We start from the raw sequence: 20,051 nt of genomic DNA, 5'->3' as shown, positions 1-20,051 counted from the left end.
ACATCTTGCAATTCAGATTTTTTTTTTCTCAGAATGAAGTCAAACTCACAATTCTGACTTTTCTTTTTACGTTTAAGCAAAGTCTTCTGAAGAGACGCAATCACAATCTTTTTTTTATTATTCAAAAATGCTTATTTGTTGTGCAAGAACTAATGAAGAGCTCTTCCGTTTCTTATATTTGATGTGCTCTATGTATGTGTTGATTAAGTTTATATGTGAATACTAGTCTAAATTAAATCTATTCATCATATAAAGCAATTGTGTCTCTTCAGAAGACAATAATTTAAAATTGGTGGTGGTGCAGTCTCTGACCTTGTGTCTCCAGTGACGTGAGATCATGGCAGGATGCATTCTGACAGAAGCATGTGTTATAGGCGCCAGGACTGAATCTCCCAGTTCTGACATTGCCACCCCCTCTTTAGACCCTGTATTATACTCTTAAAAATAAAAGTGCCAGGATAAACAAAAATAGCAATCTCACATTTTAATGTTAAAATGTTTTATAGCCTAAAGAACACTTTTCTACTACAAAGAACTTCTGTGCGGTGGGAAAGTTCCATGGATTTTAAAGATTCTTCATGGAACTGTACACCCTGACAAAGAACCATTTAAGAACCTTTAATTTTAAGAATGAAAATGGAGAACACTTCACACAGCATGCAGAGTCTGCGCATTTCGCTTCACTTTACACATGGACAGGTGGTCTGGGGGACAGTGAACTGTGTTTTAATCCGACTGCCTGCCTCAAGGGCTGTGAACACAGGAGTGCTGATAGCTGACATTATGTTCTCACTATATCCATCCAAATCAAATGAAGGCCATGTGATCATGCATGTCTTTTGATATGCAATGCTTTCAGCACAAACTGTAGTGAACGAATCCACAGAGAACTAAGTAACTAACAATTCCCATGAATCATATGACTGCCCTACCATGTGTGGCTTATGTTTATAGATTAGATGGTGCCCTCTGCTGTTTATTTATGTGCTTTGCATTACTTTGAACCAACTCTTGGAAAGTCATTTGAGTAGAACTACAGCATAAATTCAGTTCCCAGCATAAATTCACCAGACCGGCCTAACCACAGATGTAGTTAATCATGTTCACGATCCACAAATATGTAACCACAAAACTAAAAATATCCAAATATGTTTCTTCCCTACGTTTTAAAAGTATATCAAGTGTGAAATAATTGAAACATCATAAACCTCACTGTGTGAAATAATAGAACAAGCACATCTTTCAGTTTGTGAAACATTATGCACAATTAGGGTCAGATTTAACCAGCGCAATCCCTCTTTTGGCATTAAAAAAACTACTGTCAGGAATGACTAAAAACTGTGAAAAATTAGCGATGGAAAGGCATGGACAGAGTTTCCCTTTCAGACAGAAAATTTATGGGAGATGAGTATTTAAATAAATCATGCAATGTGATTTGCTAGGGTTTGCTGTAGTTAATTTACTGGTATTTGCACCATTATTTAATGCCCAAAACAAGCATGTTTTAACCCCTTTTGCACTTGACATGGCTGTGATTGTTACTCATTTGCTCGGGCCATTATGGAAATGAGTGTGTGTTCTTTCATTTGCACATTATCAGTAGATCACCCACAGAACTTTCCACTCCCACCTGCCCTTTATGGGACTGAATTTGGGCTAAATTTTCTTTGAAATTCCTCATTCTTGATAAGTTACCAAAGCAATCTGGTTTGGTTTTTACCATAACCATGTTTTTATTAAGTACATTTGCAAAATGTAAAAATAAATAGTTAGAATTTACATACGTAATACATAAAACACAACTGAAAAAAAAAAGTAAATTTCAAACTATACAAAAATGTACTATACACACATAAACACAAATACTGTAAACAGTATTTTTATACACGTCCCATGTGTAATGTTCCTATGCAGAAGACTCGGAGTTTAATTGTGCAGAGGTGTTGATGAGATCTCTGGGTAAAGTCTCTCTTGCCTCCTGCATGCGCATACGTGCCCTCTGAAATGCTTCTGAAATCATAAACACACACCAAATCAGAAAGTACATACATCCTGTAAAATATGATATATTGTTTATCTGTACTGAGGTCAATGGCAACTAGGGACAGGTTTTTTTTTTTTTAAACCTCTAACTCTAAATGTGAACAATGACCTTGGCAAGTGGCACTAATTAATAGTCTTGTCTTACCCAGAACATTATAGACAGAGCCCTGCTGACTGTGTCCGCCCAGCTGATCCAGAACAGTCTGCCTTCTTTTCTTCAGGGTGTTGGCATCAATAAAAGCCCTGAATAAAATACAACAAGCTCTTACAGTCTTAAAGGGGCAAAATAGTACTGTTGCAATGACAAAATGCAGAGATTGTGTTGGCCAACCTGGCATGCTGGATACAATTAAGAGTAAAGGTCACACTTCCAGTGGTTTGAGTGCGAAAGCCAAAACGACTCAACCGCTCTCCCTAAAAATAGAAGCAAGAGAACATTAAACTGTTTAATTGAATTACTGGACATGCTAGTGCAAGTCTTTACAGCAGGAAGTGTATAAAGAGTCACCTTGAAAGTGCCAGGCACTCTGACATAACTGATGTCCTCGAGTTCAGGTGCTCCGCCGATGAAGAAGCGTCTCAGTTCAGCCACCGTGCCGGACTGGAAGGGTCTCCATGTGTGGCAAGTCATCTTGTGATACCCTGAAAACATGGTCACTATTGAACAAGCTGATACAAATTTACTTAATAGAACTTACTAAATTTACTACAGTTCATTATATAAACGATGTCCTGGGTTTAAAATCTTGAATTGGAATGACATGTGACAAAAGTACATCATTGTGATTAATAAAGTGGATCACCCAGGCTGCATTTATTTGATCGAAATAAAATATTGTAAAATATTATTACAATTTAATATAAGAGTTTTCTATTTGAATATATTTTAGCAGCCATTACACCATTATTCCAAAATGTTTAGAATTATAATAAAATGTGTTTAAACAGATTTTAAAATGTATTTATAGCTGAATTTTCAGCAGCCATTACTCCAGGCTTCACTGTCACATAATCATTCAGAAATTATTCTAATATCCTGATTTGGTGCTTAAGAAACATTCATTTCAGAAATGATTTGTAATATGCCTTTACGGTTTCTTTTAATTAATTTAACACATCTTTGCTTAATAAAAGTATTAGTGCTGTCAAATGATTAATCGTGATTAATCGCATCCAAAATAAAAGTTTTTGTTTACATAATATGTGTGTGTTCTGTGTATATTTATTATGTATATATATATATATATAAATACAAACACATGCATGTATATATTTAAGAAAAATATGTTATGTGTCACAGTTGCCTACTGTGAGGAGTGAGGAACGAGGAGACGCAGGAGAATTACCATCAGAACAGTCTTTAATCATCTACTGGAACACAAGGAACACACACGTAGCAACGGGGATGGACGATAGACACTGGACGCTAGATATGGGAACACACAGAGCTTAAGTACTTAAAGCCCGGCTCACACTGTGCGATTTTGGCCATGATTTGGTCGTCTGAGACAAATTTTGAAAATCCTAAAAGATTCCTATAATCCTAGGCTAAAATCTGTAGTCTTTGATCGTTAGTTTGACATGTTCACCGACATGGCCGTTGCGATCAAATTTTACTTCCGACGAACTTCTGGCAGTGCCAGAAGATTTGGCACACAGTCCTGCAGTGTGACTTCTCCTGCGAAGAACGTGAAACTGTCTTTTCAAGATGAGCAATGATCAGAATTAATTCTAGAGATTTCTTCTAACCACATAAACTCCGGCACTCCCGTCCTCCGCTTACGGAATTCATATGATACGTTGCCTTTGCTATGATAAACACCGGTTGCGCTGCTGTTTTCATGTGGGTGTGTAGTGCTGCTTACACTATTCTTCTTAAATATGCCGGTATTGCCGCCATTCATATACTTTTAATGATAGCCAACATTACAGCCCCGCGTGCAATGCAGCTCGCAGTCACTGAACGTGTGTGGGTTGATAAGGTAAAACTCCGGACAAGTTTTCTTGCGCGCACCCGTTTTTAACTCTTCTTGACTGTCGTACAGTCTGACATTAATGGCAACTGAGATCCTACAGTGTGACATGATCATCATGTTCGTACAGTCTGACAAGTACAATGCTAAAGGACTTAAAAAAAAAAATAATTCGCACAGTGTGAGCCCGGCTTAACTAAATGGACGACAAGACACACCTGGACTCAATGAAACACAATAGGAACAGGAACAGGAGGGAAACCAAATATGGGCCATGTAACACATGAGGGAAAGCTATGTCATGGTGAGCAAAACAACACAGACAGTCCATCTTCCTGACATATCGCCCCACTCCTGGTAGGCGCGTCCTCGCGACGAAGAAACAACAGAAGGAGGGATGGGTGGGAACTTGGGAGGAGGCTCAGGAGGAAGACGGACTCCCGGGAGGGGTCCAGCAGACAGAGTCCAGGGCGGATCAGATGGAGGGAGGAGCCAAGGAGGAAACAGGAGCATGCGGCGCCAGGTGGGACCCAGGCCACAGCCATAATGGCGACCCACGGTGGAGCCGACATAGGAGCCATGGAGGAGGAAGGGCTGACGACTCCAGGGGGCCGACCAACGGCGGCGGAGCAGGTGGTGGAGGAGCCCGAGGCGGAGACAGAGAGCCGATGAGCCAGGGCGACAGGGAGGATCCGGAGGGCCAAGGCGAAGCAGATGGCTCAAGCGACCGAGGCGGGGATCCGGAAGGCCACGGTGGAGCTGGAGTGACAGAGGACTGAGGAGGAGCCGAAGGGAAGGAGGAGCCAGACAGAGCCGGAGGGACGAGGTGCAGCCGGAGGGGTGGAGTCCCGAGGCGATGGATGGTCGACGACAGACCAAGGCGGAGCAGGAGGGACGAGGGAGCCCAGCAGAGCCAGTGGACTGCCGGGCCATGGCAGACAGGAGGGATCTAGGAGCCATGGTGGAGCCGCTGGGTCGACGGGCCGAGGCAGGGTCTGGGACTCAGAGGCTGGAGGCGGAGGCCAGGGATTCTCCAGCCATGGTGACAATGGAGGATGGCAGACCCGCGGAGCTCGCATCGCACTGATGGTGGGCTGAGGGCAAGCAGAGGGGCTGCCAGACGACAGCGGGGGAGGAGGCAGGAGCAGGCGGGAGGGCAGGCATTTGTGAGCCTCTGGGCTGGACTTGGGAACAGGAGCCCTCTCTGGGCTTAGCTTGGGAACAGAGTCTCTCTCAGGGCTTGACTTGGGAACAGGAGCCCTCCGTGGGCTGGACTTGGAAACAGGAGTGATAGAGGGCTCTGTCAAAGGAGGGAGGAGAGGGGGCAGGGCTGTCCACAAGTCTATAAGGTCTCCCTCTGCTTTCCATTCATCTACTGGATCACAAGGAACACACACTTAGCAACGGGGATTGACGATAGACACTGGACGCTAGACATGGGAACACACAGGGCTTAAGTACTTAACTAAACAAGGGGATGACGAGACACACCTGGACTCAATGAAACACAATAGGAACAGGAACAGGAAGGAAACCAAATATGGGCATGTAACACACGAGGGAAAACTAGGTCATGGGGAACAAAACACAACACAGACAGTCCATCTTCCTGACATTATGTTTATATATTAAACATATTTATATATAATATAATAATATAAATATATACTGTAAATGTATATACATGTAAATATTAAAAACATATACTGTATGTGTGTGTATTTATATATACATAATAAATAAACACAGTACACATACATATATTATGTAAATAAAAACTTTTATTTTGGATGCGATTAATCGCAATTAATCGTTTGACAGCACTAAAAAGTATTGATTTCTTCTTCAAAATAAAAACTTACCCGAAAATAGTGGTATGTTTCTAAATTAGACCATGAATATGCTTTCACCAGATACATTTTACAAAAATTTGTTTTTTGGTTACAGTATATCACCCATATCACAATTTTACTCTAAAAATAGCTTGTTACAAATTGGGATATACAAACCATTTTATTGTTTGTCCTTCTTGGTGTTGAGGAAATTACATATGAATTTAAATGAAGGTTTGTGGAAATGTTTATGGTTGGTATTTATGATTTAAATATGAAATATATATGATATACTGTATATGATTTTTACCAGGTAAATTAAACTAAAAAAACCTGTCACATGTTTATGTCACCCACATAAACAAATTTAAAAATTTACTAAACAAAATGAAAGCTTTGCGCATTGGTTATGTACCATTAAAAAGAACAGATTCAGGAGAACATCCGACATGAATGTCACTACATTATAATTTGCGATATTCAGAACAAAAGACTGTCCTACCCGGCGTTGAGGGAATGACCAGGAAGCCATAGCCTTCAGTTCTGTAGCGCTGCCAGAAATCCAACGAGAGAACTTTGAAATACAGCACTGGCCACTGGGGTAATGACCCTGCACAGATGATCAGCACCTGTGTTTATTCACTGATCATTTATTTTCATATCTTCAGGACGTTGTCTGTGTAATGTATTTTTCTAATCATTAGTTACATATATTCTGAGGCAATCAAAGATCTCACCATCAGACTCACTTTCCTTATGGAAGAAGGTCTCAAAGCTGAATGGATAGGAAAAGAGGGCAACATCCTCCTATAAAACAGAGAACATGTTTAGCACAGTTCCATGAACACAGAGCCGGTTGATGGGGTTTACTAAAATGTCATCTTACCTTTCCCACACTGTGTGTGCGACACGTCTGAGTCACACCGGACAGACAGTGAAAGGGAACACTGGACCAATCTGAAGAACATGGAACAACGTCAATTACTGACATAAAATACAATGACTAATGTCTGGCCACTTAATTCACGCTTAAAATGTCTGAATGTCATTTCATTAGTTTTAAAAACCACAATGTGTGGCCTTCATTTAAAACTTTACTATTTAAAAATGAGCAAACTAATGCTTTTTGCTGAAAAAGTGTACTTGTGCTTTCTTTAAACTCTTTCTGTAAAATAAATACCACTTGGTTTGATTTTGGAATCAAATGCAATGCCATGCATACATTTATAAATGAGACTTAACTATTTTTTCCCATTGTATGTGGTTGAGAGTAGGTTGACTTACTATTTGGTAAATCCAGGAAAAAATGGACATAAAGATTGTCATACTCATAACCCTGAGCAGAAACTGAAAGGAAAAACGGACACATTATGATGTGAGCAGTAACTTCTGAGACCCAGTTTGTGCTAAAAAAAAAAAATATATATATATATATATATATATTGCAAACACTGAAATGTAAGCATGCATTTAATGTACTGATGTTATACTGCTTTGCCCACAGTAAATCTAGGCTAATCTTTATGATACAGGATAACTGTTAATACTCACCAATCTCTCCATTTACAATCAGGCGAAGTATCCCTAGAGGTGGCTAAAGGAAGTGTTTGGACAATCAGGATGAAAATGTCACCTTTTTTATTTGGAATATATGTATGACACCATAGGTCTGGATAAGAATTGCAATTCTTACCATTTCAAAGTCTTGGCCAACCAGGCTGCTGAGGTAGTCTTTGTGACGTGTGTACAGCTAAAAAAAAAAAAAAAAAAAGAATGCGTGAGAATGATGACTCCACCAGAAAATGGTCAGCAATCCACCAGTAAACCATGGGCCAGCCAAATAATTCCATATTGCTCCAGGGACATTGTCCGTGCAGTTTAAGATGCTCTGGATAAACAGAGTTTGTTTAAAAAAAGAGCTTATTTTAGCTTATTTTTTCTGCCTAAAACACCTTGTTTGTCCATGACATAAAATATCATGTATATCCTTTGCACATATGGCAATTTTTTGGCATTTTGCCTTTAGTATGATAAGACAGATCAGAGCTGACAGGAAGCAAAGGGGGCGGGATCAGGAAAGGTCATCGAGTCGTGATTTGAACTGGGACGCCCGTGGCGCAACAGTGCTGTATGTCGGCGCACTGCCCACAAGGGCAAGGCTATAGGCGCCAATATAGTTTTACATTTTACATTAAATTATTATATTCAGTGCTGCAAATTATCAATAGAAAACAGTGAAAATTTAATTTAAAAAAAATTATCAAGTGTTTGTGATATATTTTGTGAAATAACAGCAAGTGAGTGCTATTTGTGTAGCGTGAATAAATGTATACCAAAATAATAAACCAAAAATATAAACCATAAACCGAATAAACTAAAAAAACAGTCATAAGGGTCAATTTTTCGAAATTGAGATTAATACATCATCTGAAAGCTGAATAAATAACCTTTCCATTGATTTATGGTTTGTTAGCATAGGACAATATTTGGTCGACATACAACTATTTGAAAATCTGGAATCTGAGGGTGCAAATAATGTCTAAATGAAGTCCTTAGCAATAAATATTACTGATCAAAAATTAAGTTTTGAGATATTACAACTTACAAAATATCTTTATGGAACATGATCTTTACTTAATATCCTTATGATTTTTGGCATACAAGAAAAATCAATCATGTTGACCCATACAATGTATTTTTTGCTATTGCTACAAATATACCCATGCTACTTAAGACTGGTTTTGGGGTCCAGGGTCACAAATGTTTCTAATCCATCCTTTATGAGATTCCGCATCAGGATGCTGCCTTAGAAGGTACTCACTCAGTCAGTGAGTGAGACAGTGAAACCACCAATCCTAGACAAGGACAAAGGGACATACATCTCTGTACATGCGCTGCTCTCTCTCTTTCTCCTCCGCATGAATGTGTGATGAGGCGTTCTCCAGATACAGCTTCCACACCTCCTTCTTCTCTCCCTGCGTTTCCAGCCTGGTGTGAAACACAGTCAAATACACCTTCTGTAATCACAATGAACTCGTTCCAATATTATTCACAAGAGAAATTGACAGAAGTGGTAGGTCTTGCCTGTAGGCTCCTCTATTGTTGTTAAAGTCTGGTTTTATTGTGATTACTCCATTACTGTCAGCTTTTATGGTGCATAATACATATTCATTCTCTTTCAAGCCCAACCTGTAAAACACAGCCACATGTCTGGTTATTTCACATTACTTTAAATGGGTCATGTCATAAACAAAATCTTATTTTTCTTTGTATTTTTGAAATAACAGTGTTTGTAACATTTGTGTAGATTATTTACCTAGAAATCTTAAAGATGCAGCAACAAAAATGTCAGTTTAATTTTATAGGTAAGATAGAGAGTGGAAAATGGTGATATAAAACTACAAAAAAATACATTTTTTGGTGTAAAAAAAACGAACTTCAAATGTATAATTAATGGACCTACGGTCAAATAAATTATAAGAAAATGTATGATATGTTTAAGTGGATAAAGAAGAGTATCATCACACTTACTTCCCTGAAGGCCCAAGATCTCCCATGATGTACATGGTCTGCACTGGTGTGTTGATGATGTGACTGTTCTTTATGAACTCCTCCGAAGGCTCCCATGTGATTAAACGGGACTTGGGAACATTAGACTCTCTTAATTGTGTGTATAAAAAAAATAATACAAGGTAAACCTCCTTAACTTTACAAATATGATAAAGGCTTTACAGAAAACCACCTTACAGGCAACTATACTATATACTTCTAGGTACACTTACACAGGACGTCTCTCTTGTCTCCTGTGCCTAACATTGGCCATGCGTTCTGCTAAAAAGGTTGGTGTAGGCTGAGCTGGGATCAGCATACTCTGAGCTTGCTGTCAATACAATCACAACTTCAGAAAACTGTAAAAACAGCCTATACATCCATTGGTGAATCTCACCAAACCTGTCGAAATCATGTCTGGGTCATATCCAACACCAAATCATTATCTATTAAATAAATTAACAAGAAATGTTAATTAGCTTAAAGAAAATGAAGCCTAATTTTGAAATATTAAGATTCTGTATTGTGATATTTTCATGACAATTAATTTATCATATTCTCTTTTGGCGGGAAAACCTATTCCATTCCAAATGACTTTCATTATATCGACAAAAATAATACAATGCAAGTCATTGGGAACTGAAACTGTTTGGTTATTAGCATTCTTCAAAATATCATTTTTTTGTGTTCAGCAGAAGAAATAAATGCTTACAGGTTTGGAATGACATGGAGGTGAGCAAAAGAAGCTCATTTTTGGGTGGAATATCCCTTTAATGGTCCTAAAATTATGTTTGATTTTCTTTATGCAAAATAACATTTCTTATTTTGTTCTTTTGATTTTGTCATGAAATATGACCTGGGTATGTTTTTGTCAGGTTTAAAAAAAGAAAATGGTAAAGTCAACCGACCTCTTCCCATTTAGAGAAGCGATCAAAGTCTGTGTAGGTGAAAATGCGCTGGTTTTGTCTTCTTTTGGATCTTTCCATTGCCATGATTTCTGTGTGATACTGACGCTCCAGTGGTGTTTGACAATTTGACTCTGTTTGGTAAAGATCCACTTCATACTGCATGTGAATGACAAAGCAGAACTCATCAGATACACTATGAAAACTGACTATTTAGTATAGGGTGACCAGATGTGCTCGTTTCCTGGGGACAGTCCCAGTTTTTGTTGTTTTGTCCTTGACTGGAGTTGTTCCAGTTTTAGAGCATGCTTAAAACAGCCCACAGATACAATGCAAAAATGCCTGACCAACATAGCCAGCAGGTTTTCAGAGCAATCATGTAGTGATTATTTTCACCAATAAATTCGGCTGCAAACTACACTGATTACTTGGTCATGCACTGCTACTTCAGTCAAGAAGATCTTAACCTTGTTGAGAGCAGAGCACTATTATTATCAATGCCCAAAAGAGACAAAAAAAAACAGCTAAACATTAACACCTGCAACAATTACATTTGCAGAAAACACATACGTTGTGCTCAAAACGAGTCTAAAATGCAAAATAATAAGCCTAATTAAGGAGAGTAAGAGTCATTTCCAAGCACAAACATAAAATACCATTTGAAAAGTTAATGAAAGTGATGAAAGTAAATGAACGTATTAAGTACCGTACAATTAGAAAATGTTTAAAATATTTATTTATCATATGTTCTTATATAATGTGTTTTTGTAAAGTCAGAATTTAGTTATAATATTGTTATAATATAACATTCACGTTCACTTTTTCACTTTGTTTTGCAATGCTTGCTATTCACAATGGTTACTATAACTATTTGCATAGTGTGATTTTTGGTGTATTAAAACCAGTCCAAAAATCATAACAATCAAACTAACATAATAATTATTATTAATTTTAATAAAAGCACAGGGAACCCACAACAACTAAACAAAAACATTGTATTGTCCCCATTTTTACAAAAAAAAAAAATGATGTCCCCATTTATTTTTAATTCTTAGATAATAACAAGTGAGATTTCAATGACATTTTGACCACTTAAATAGGAAATGTCCCAAGTTTCCATTTTTGAAATCTGGTCGCCTTAATTTAGTAGCGCACACAGCTTTGCCCTCACTAGTGGCCTACCTGACTAAAGACCTTCTCTTGCCAACCAACCACCAGTTCCTCCGCATCAGTGGCTGTGTTAGAAAGAGAAAGAGAACAATATTATCCACCATATGCTAGTGAATTGTGCTGACAGGTTTATATCAGCATCCTTCACGTACTGGAAGCTGCTTGTGTCTGAGTGCTGAAGGTGTCCAGCTCTATAACCCCTCTCTCCTGCTGAGAAAGCACTTGCTGATGGAGATGTTGAGACAGAGCAGCTGTGGAGGTCACACGCTGTACGTGCACTCTAAAACAGAAACAAAACAGTAACAGTAATATGTAATACATGTTGTTTTTGGGCATATTGCAATTGTATTATATTTAGTGACTTAAAGTGCCATGCACAGTAAATACAGTGGGTACATGGATTTGGTAAAATCATGGTAAAGAGACCTTTACAAAAAGTAGTATGGCAGTATCATGGTGCACTTATGTGTAAGATGAGCATACTATGGTACTTTAGTATTTATATCATGGAACTGAAATTCGTAAACAATAGTATAACGTTATACATTGTGCTACAAGCTGTTACTAAGAATACCATGGTACTAGACATGGTAAAGACATTTGGTGCATTTAATAGTGTGTAAACTATTATTATAGATGTCAAGTACACTCAGGCGACGTCACTTACCGTATTCGAAAGTTTTTAACTGCATCCCGGGAACGGTAGAACGATTCTCCGGTGTCAGTGCACCAGCCGTCGCCCATATCTTACACTCGGCCCCAAAAGATAGAAGTCTTTAGCTTTAGTGTATCATTTGCATCGGTTGACTATTAAAAAACGCACACCAAGCATGAACAAGGATAAGCAGCTTTGACTGGTTTACGTTACTTCTTAATGCAATGCTCCGGTAGGAAGTTAATACTACACATCAGAGCGTCTCGTTGCATAGTAACACAACGTTACCGGAAGCAGCCGGAAGTCAATTATGCGCATGCTCGGTGCGGATATAAATACCCTGTTCTCAAATCAGCTAGCGTTGCTCTTTGACTCAGTACCAGAGAAACGGGACCGATGATCTGGGAGCGGAAGCGATAGTAAACACACTCCGCGCTTGACGTTCACATAAGTGTTGCCAAGTCTGCGGTTTTCCCGCGGAATTGGATTACTTTTAACACTGTTGCCGCGGCCCGCGGGTTGAAGCGACTCCAATAACATTATATAATGCGAATTTTAGCAGGGGAACCCCGCCAAAAAACGTGTATTTTACCCCCCGGAACGCGGTTTTTAACAAGGGACCCCCTCGAAACGCGATTGGGCTAGTTTTAAGCTAGTTTTGAGTAGCAGTTGGGCGGGGTTTCTTGTGAAAACCTGGCAACCCATCGCATTTGACCACTGCCAGTGAACTGAAAGCTGTTCCACGTGGTTGTGTTTGTTGTTGAAAAACGAATATAGTGGATTATTAATATGCCTGAGGTCGGTTCTTTTTAATATCATATATCCCATTTTACTTGGCTAATATTTAAAATTCTGCTTTATTCAGTAAGCATACAGTGTTGCTGCTGGTGCTTTAATTCTGAAGGGCACCATAGCCTTTTGGTTAACAGCAGCTTCAACACTATTTTTTCATTAATAATTTCTTCTTTTAAAAAAAAACAAATAACGAATAATATGTTAAAAGCAACATAAAGCGTTGAAATGAACTTTTTAAACCAATTTTTCTTCTCTTTTCTTGTTTCCCAACTGGTGTTCAGCTGATTTTGCTTGTCAGTCAGTCCAACCTGACCAGCAGACAAGTGCCCAAAACGGCTCTTTAACCGTGCAACTTGACTGGTTTAGGCCAGCAAAAACCAGCAAACCACCTCAAGATGGTTTAAGCTGTTTATTGAGGCATATATGAGCAAGTTATTAAAAGCAAATATGCAGGCATGGAAAACAAGTATCCCTAGCCTCCAGTCGAACTAGGAATAGACATAGTTGCTGCTTGGTAGGGCTAAAGGAATTATATTTTACATAGGGTGACCATACGTGCCATTTTCCCAGGACCGTGCAGACCACATGCAAACAAAGCCAAAACCTAGATATTTTAGGCAATATAGAAATCCTGGCCAGGACGCGTCCTGGGAAAATGGCACGTATGGTCACCCTATTTTACACCTTTCACACATCGTGCAGCCTATAGCTGCACAAGACACTTTTCTGTCCAAGAGACAGTGTTTCAAGATCAGGTGAGAGATTTACCTCTAGCAAACTCAAAAAGACATTTGTGTCTAAGCAGCATAAATACGCTGCTGCTAGAGATGAGATTTCTAGATCAACAAACACACAGAAGGGAAAAGTGTAATCGGAGTTACAGAAACTGAGGTTTGAGGATTTCAGTGAGTCAGAAAGCGGATGGATTTTGAGGCATATCCAAAAATAATCTGAGCCAAATGAAGATAAACACTCAGAGATTGTGTTTGGTGTGGCCCCATGTTTGCTGGCCCTCATGCAAAGTAGGAGGAAGCCGAGTCGTCTCTTCATGAAGAACAGTGAAGGGCCGCAGAGAGACACAGTTTTGAGGGTCTGTCAGGAGTCTGTCAAACGGGGCGTGCAGATACAGAGAGTCAGTAAGCAAACACTTGATAAGATGTGTGGTGGTAAGGTGCACCAGGGGTTGTGTGTGCAGGCTAGTCCTCTTGGGTTTATCACTGATGAAAAACCAATAACATCTCATGAGGTGAAGAATCACAGGGCATTATGGCTGGTTTTGGATGGAGTGCAGGATCCGATGAATCTTGGTGCCATTTTGCGGTCTGCATATTTCCTGGGAGTGGATCGAATTGCCAGCAGCATTCATAACAGGTGGAGTTAAAAGAGGCATTTGTGTTTATTTCTTTATAGCATTGTTAAATGGAATGTAGGACCATTGTTTATTCGGTCATGTATTTTGTTAAAGATTAAATGAAAATGTGTTTTACATATAACTTTGTATTAACCATTGACATCTGCTTGTGATTATTTTTTGTCTTTGTTAGCTGTCCTCTGACACCCACAGTGAGTAAAGCCACTGGTCATGGAGGTGTTTGGCTACGGCAACTTGAAAGATATGATTAAGGTCTGGAAGCTGATCCCGCCACTTCACCTCGTTTGGAATTTCAATGGGATTTACATGTTTAGGCGTAGGTCAGATGTTCAAATATCGGATTTAAAACCTCATATGGAAGTGACTGAATGGATGCGAAAAAACGCATCTTGTGCAGATTTTTATGTTTACGATCTGTGTCACATAAAAAACAGATTTTTTTGTGCCAGTGTAAACGTAGACTAAGTTTCCATTTGTAGCCAGTAGAGGGCAGTTAAATAACTCAAATGTGGTTTAGCTCATGGTTTTAAAAATTGGTCCAGGTAGCCATAACGATTGATTGATTGATTGGCGATTATTATTTATTAGCAATGCTAACTAATCAAAATCAACAATTCTGAGCCCAAACAGATTGATGAATACGTGTTCAAGTGTTATTGCAGTGAATTCCATCAGGTGAATACTAGTGTCACTAATACTAATTATATAAATACATAATAATTATTGTTTTTTTTTACTGCAAAGCAACACAAAAATTGTATAAATATGAGCACAATTATTGAGAAAAGCACATTTAATTTTGGGCCCCAAAAAATCTGAAAGAAGTCCCATAAAATTATGTTTCAAGGTAAAAAATAAAAGCAAAACGGTAAATTGTTTTGTTTAAAAAAAATACAGTGACACTGCAAAAGCATAAATAATAAACTTGTATGCTACCACTATTTTTCTAACATATATTTTGATATTGCATTAAAATGTATAGCTTATGTTTCAGGAAGGGGCTAATTTGCAAGGGGAGCATCATACTTATCAAAACAGAAGAAAAAAAACTTTAGTGAAAAAAAGAAAGAAATGCAGATGAACTTAAGAAAAAAATTAATTTTCGAAATGTTGTCAAAAGTAAGACAAAATAGAACATCCTTCCTTTGTTGTTTTTGCAACTTAATTGAGTTATGAAACAGGTTTTCATAATAAAATAAGCTTTTTTTAATTATAGTGAATGGAAAATCCCATCTGTAGCCTTTAGAGGGCAGTTTAAGAAAACTGTTGAGGTTTAGACTGTGTCTGCCTAGTCCTTTTGAGAAATACATCTCATACTTAATCATCAGGACTTCCATTGTTTATTAGCTATTCTGAATATTATAGGTGAAAGCGGAAGAAGGTTGGCAAGTGGTTGGTACTGTTGGGTTAGAGGAATGCAGTCCTGAATTCACAGTTATGCCATGCTTAGATTTCAAGATGTCCAGACCTACTCTACTGTTAATGGGTAACAGCAAGTGTGTGTTGAAACATATTTACACTCATAATTGTCGTGTTCTCTTTGCGTTACACTGGTCTGTCTGTGTGTGTGCTATCAGGTGGAGAGGGTGACAGTCTTTCTCCAGAACTGCGTCAGATGTGTGACGTCCTGCTCACCATCCCTCCTTTTTTACATTTAAAAAAGATGAATTTACATTTTTAAAGTTTATTTAAAAATAATGACTTTTACATTAATTGAAATAAAAAATTAATGAAAATATCATCTGTAAATGTTTATTTTTTAATTAATACCTCTGCAGACATTGTAATGATATCTGCCAGATATCTTTATTCATTTTTAGGAGGCAAGTGTTATTGAATGTGTAGCTGATATGATGTAGTTTTTTATAAAATAATAATAAAAATAAATATAGCAATTACTGGGGTTCAAGCGCTTTAAGGCATTTAAGCACATAAGGAATAATACATTACATATTATTTAGCAAGCCTGTAACCAACTAAATCAATGATTTAAAAAAGCAGTTTGGCAAATCCAGGCAATTTACCATAGAAATATGATGCTTTATATGATGCTTTTTTTTAATGTTATGACTGTCATAGCATCAGCTGTGGTCCGATCTCCCTAGAACTTTCTGTGGCATGCGCTCACCAGGGGCCTGTTTCATAAAACAAGTTCACCGAATAAGCAAGGTTTATTTCAGTTAGTCTGACTTATTGTCAGTTGATTTGGCTGAAAATAAGTTGAATGTTTTTTTTTTTAGTTTTCATTTAGGTTTTATAGGCATTTGGGTATATTTGGGCTGGCCCCTTTTATAAATGACTCCGTTAAAGCTTCCCTAGGGTACATTTCAACCTTTTTTAAAATAATTATTGACCTTGAGAGTCCAGGGAATTGTACAGCAGGGATTTTTTTCCCAGATTGAGCGTATAAGGTTTTTTACAACCTCTTCATCATTTAACAAACAATTTGATTGACAGCAGTGGTTCTAGAGGCAAAGTTGTTCAGAATGAGGAAGTCTATCGTATGATGCGAATATATTGGGTTTATGTGTGAAAAACCGCGCAATATACAATCGTGTACACCCTTGAAAATACGATATAGCCCCCCCAGTGGCCAATTTCTTTCAAATTTATCACAGACCTTTAGGTGTTGTGAGTCAAACCCACCGAGATTTGTTCAGATCGGCCTCTGTTAACCTTGTCTAATAGGTGCTCAAATTTCATCGGCCAATGGCGGCCATGTTTTTTGAGGTACACAAATGTCCTTATAGACACTATGCTATAAAGAGTCCTTATAGCATTTTGGACAAAGACCGATTTTCCTGTTAATAGGACAAACGGTTGCGTAGTTAGGGCCATTTTTTGTTTTCTTTCCCTCTTATAGCGCCACTAAGTGGCCAAACTCAACAATGTTTTTCATGTGACCTCAGATCTTACATACGTGTTGTGAATTTGGTGAAGATATCTCATTCCATTCAAAAGTTACCGTATAGCCGTTTTAGTAAAAGCATCCCTGCCCCTTTTGAACGTTTTGGTGTCCCTTTGCGACGGAGAGTTGAAAGTACAGCTTTTTTTTGATAATTATTGATATTCGTTTTCCAGAGAATAGTTCTAGTTCGCAAAAGTAGGTTTTTAAAAAAATCCAAAATACTTGAAAATTTTGCCAGGGTGACAACCGAATCCGAGGCTAACGACATAAGACACTTGAGCCTGCGATGAACTGTTTAGGAGTTATGACCAATTTTGTCCTTTTAACCGCTGTAGCGCCCCCGTCAGACCGACTGGAGTGAGCCTTGGTGACGTTGTAGATGGTGTGAGTACACCATCCCTCCAAGTTTCACGTCTCTACGACGACTTAGGGTGCTTTCACACTTGGTTCGTATGCCTGGTCCGAACCTGAGTTCGATTGTTGCCCCCTCCCCCTGTCCCCGCTGGACTGCGTTCATATTATTTTATGGTGCTTTTCCACTGCGTGGTACGACTCGGCTCAGTACGGCACGGTTCGGATCGGCACGGCACGGTTTGCGTTTCCACAGCAGTTCAGTACCGCTTTAGAGTGGGCGGGATTATTCACATGTCGTTATAGTTGCGCCGCCTCTACTACCACGGCTCCTAAAAAAAACGTTTTCATTCCGAGTCACCCCATCAAGCTCTCGCTGGATCCGCTCCTCTGCTATCAACGAGAGGAACGTCTGTTCTTCCGCAACAGACAACAAAACGTTTTGGTTGTTAAAAAAAGGTGTGCTGTTCGAAACAGTTGCGTTCGATGCTTCGCTGGCTGTGCTGATTTAAATCGCAAGTTCAGTGACGCAGGTAGAGACGATTCTCTCCGGCCAATCCGTGATCAGCAGAGTCGTCACGTTTTGGTAACGGTACGTTCACTTGGAACCCCAACCGAGGTGGTACTAAATAAAGTACCAGGTACTGTACCCAGTGGAAAACCCCCCAAAAGTGAACCGTACGGAGCCGTACCATGCAGTGGAAAAGCGCCTTTATTTGGGTCCGAACCATGGTTCGTTTGCGTCATCAAGCCAGCAGCTGTTTACCCTGTTGCTTAGTAACGATGGCGCAAAAGGCGGCAAATGCATAACATTGCTCACTGCACTTTTATGTACTTACGTTTTTGAACCGTTCCTTTTGTTTACAAAGCTTCGGTACATAACGGCACTTACGTCTGTCTTACGAATGTACTGCAAATGCTCTAAAGAACGCTGAAGGCGAACAGAAATGAGATATACAGCTCTCTGTTTGCAGCTCGTCAGTCACGCTCGTCAGGAAATTGAGTGAAACACACACATTTTATCAAATAATACGTCATTAATAGAGGATCACTTCCGCGATTTGGTATGATTGCGTTCACATCAGCAGCAAACCGTACCAGAGTTCACTTGAACCATACCCCAGACCACCCTTTTAAGGGTGTTTTCACATCAGAAAAGTCCACTGGTTCACTTGCTTTGGTCCGAACCAAATACAATGTTGATTTTTTTTGTTTTGTTTGGTGCGGTTCGTTTTCACACTGCCCTTTTTGCAAGTGAACCAGAAACAAAACCACACGTGTGCTTAAGGTCATCCATTCATTGGTTTACCCATTCAACCATATCAGAGTTCGTTTGGAAGCGGACCGAGACCACCTCTTCAGCTGGGTCTCGGTACGGTTGTTTGGTCCGCACCCGAGTGCGATTGCTGTATTCACACCTGCCAAAAAGATCCGCACCAAAGGGGAAATTAACTTGAGCTGGATTCAGTCGAACCAAACAAGACAGGTGTGAATATACCCTTAAGCGGACTCGGGTACGGTTTGCGGGTGCGCACCCGAGTTCGGAAGACTGCATTCACATCATCCAAAGGAACCGAACTCTGACATCAATCGAACCCGGGTGCGCACCAAAAGTGCTAGTGTGAAAGCACCCTTAGGGTTTAGTCTGCTCGATCATTTTTACGTGGAGATTGCTGATCCTTGGTCATTCTAACAATTACAATAGGATTTCAGCGCTATGCACCCTAAAAATAATATAGAAACAGTTAACCAGATTTCATTGAGTTTCAGGACTCCATTTATGAATATAGATAACTGAAACATATCGATTGTTAATTCATGCATTTGAACGTAGTTCAGTTGCTCTCTTTTAATGTGTTGCTGATTTTTCCTTCTCCCAGGCATTCTGCTGCACCACACGCACAGGAAGCTGATGATGATGGCAACAACGACAAGGCAGCAGCATTATTTACTCAGACGTCTCTCATTAGCTCCATACAGTGATTAATGACTGGATTACTTCATCAATTAACAGTCTGAGAGTCTGGAGAGGCTCATTGATCAGATAAAGAGAGGATATAGATGCATTCTGGACCAGTTACTGACTATGACCACCTTGTTTAAGACAAGACCTGCACTACACAGGGTCACTAAGGGAAAACATGCTTTTATAAACAGAGGTGTAATGTTTAATTATTCGTTTTCTTCATGAAGGAAGTTAGTTCATGTGTTTTATCACTGTAAACATTTGATGAAAAGTAATGCTAACTTTTATTTTGAATAAATATAGATATTTATATTACTTAAAAAAACATGAATGCTCAATAATAATTAACAGTATTTGAAGCAGCATGGATTAAATTGTACAACAACACAAAATACGGCAGTGTGTTGTGGGATGCAGTATTTTCACAGTGCGGTCTGTTAATTTATTGCTTATTTTGGCAAATGTAGAAGGTCATCCAGGTATTTCATGTGTAGTGTAAAAATGGGTCCCACTTTATATTAAGTGGCCTTAA

General features: G+C 39.0%; 1 protein-coding gene and 1 pseudogene across 2 annotated transcripts; one reads left to right on the top strand and one right to left on the bottom strand.

The window, feature by feature from the left end:
• Nucleotides 1–1,825: 1,825 nt before the first annotated feature.
• On the bottom strand, nucleotides 1,826–12,513 carry LOC107600578 (Meckel syndrome type 1 protein-like). Of its 2 annotated transcripts, none has more exons than XM_016292508.1 (18): nucleotides 12,140–12,513; nucleotides 11,625–11,752; nucleotides 11,485–11,537; nucleotides 10,306–10,461; nucleotides 9,631–9,728; nucleotides 9,380–9,508; nucleotides 8,933–9,037; nucleotides 8,728–8,836; nucleotides 7,542–7,598; nucleotides 7,400–7,442; nucleotides 7,133–7,195; nucleotides 6,735–6,805; nucleotides 6,586–6,655; nucleotides 6,351–6,458; nucleotides 2,552–2,685; nucleotides 2,375–2,457; nucleotides 2,189–2,286; nucleotides 1,826–2,010 (listed from the first exon to the last, which is right to left on the bottom strand). In XM_016292508.1, the coding sequence occupies exons 1-18, from the start codon at nucleotides 12,214–12,216 to the stop codon at nucleotides 1,907–1,909; spliced, it is 1,686 nt and encodes a 561-aa protein (XP_016147994.1). In that variant the 5' UTR covers nucleotides 12,217–12,513; the 3' UTR covers nucleotides 1,826–1,906. The 2 variants fall into 2 exon arrangements, with proteins under 2 accessions (XP_016147994.1, XP_016147995.1); XM_016292509.1 differs by having other exon boundaries at nucleotides 6,598–6,655.
• A 1,064-nt stretch (nucleotides 12,514–13,577) lies between these two features.
• On the top strand, nucleotides 13,578–19,536 carry LOC107600591 (rRNA methyltransferase 1, mitochondrial-like; annotated as a pseudogene).
• The last annotated feature ends 515 nt before the right edge of the window (nucleotides 19,537–20,051 follow it).

This window comes from Sinocyclocheilus grahami, unplaced genomic scaffold (assembly GCF_001515645.1).
Source record: "Sinocyclocheilus grahami isolate Dianchi unplaced genomic scaffold, SAMN03320097.WGS_v1.1 scaffold287.1, whole genome shotgun sequence".
In the NCBI taxonomy this organism is placed as follows: Eukaryota; Metazoa; Chordata; class Actinopteri; order Cypriniformes; family Cyprinidae; genus Sinocyclocheilus; species Sinocyclocheilus grahami.
The sequence above is the reverse complement of the archived record's forward strand: the minus strand, read 5'-3'. Positions and strand labels throughout refer to the sequence as shown.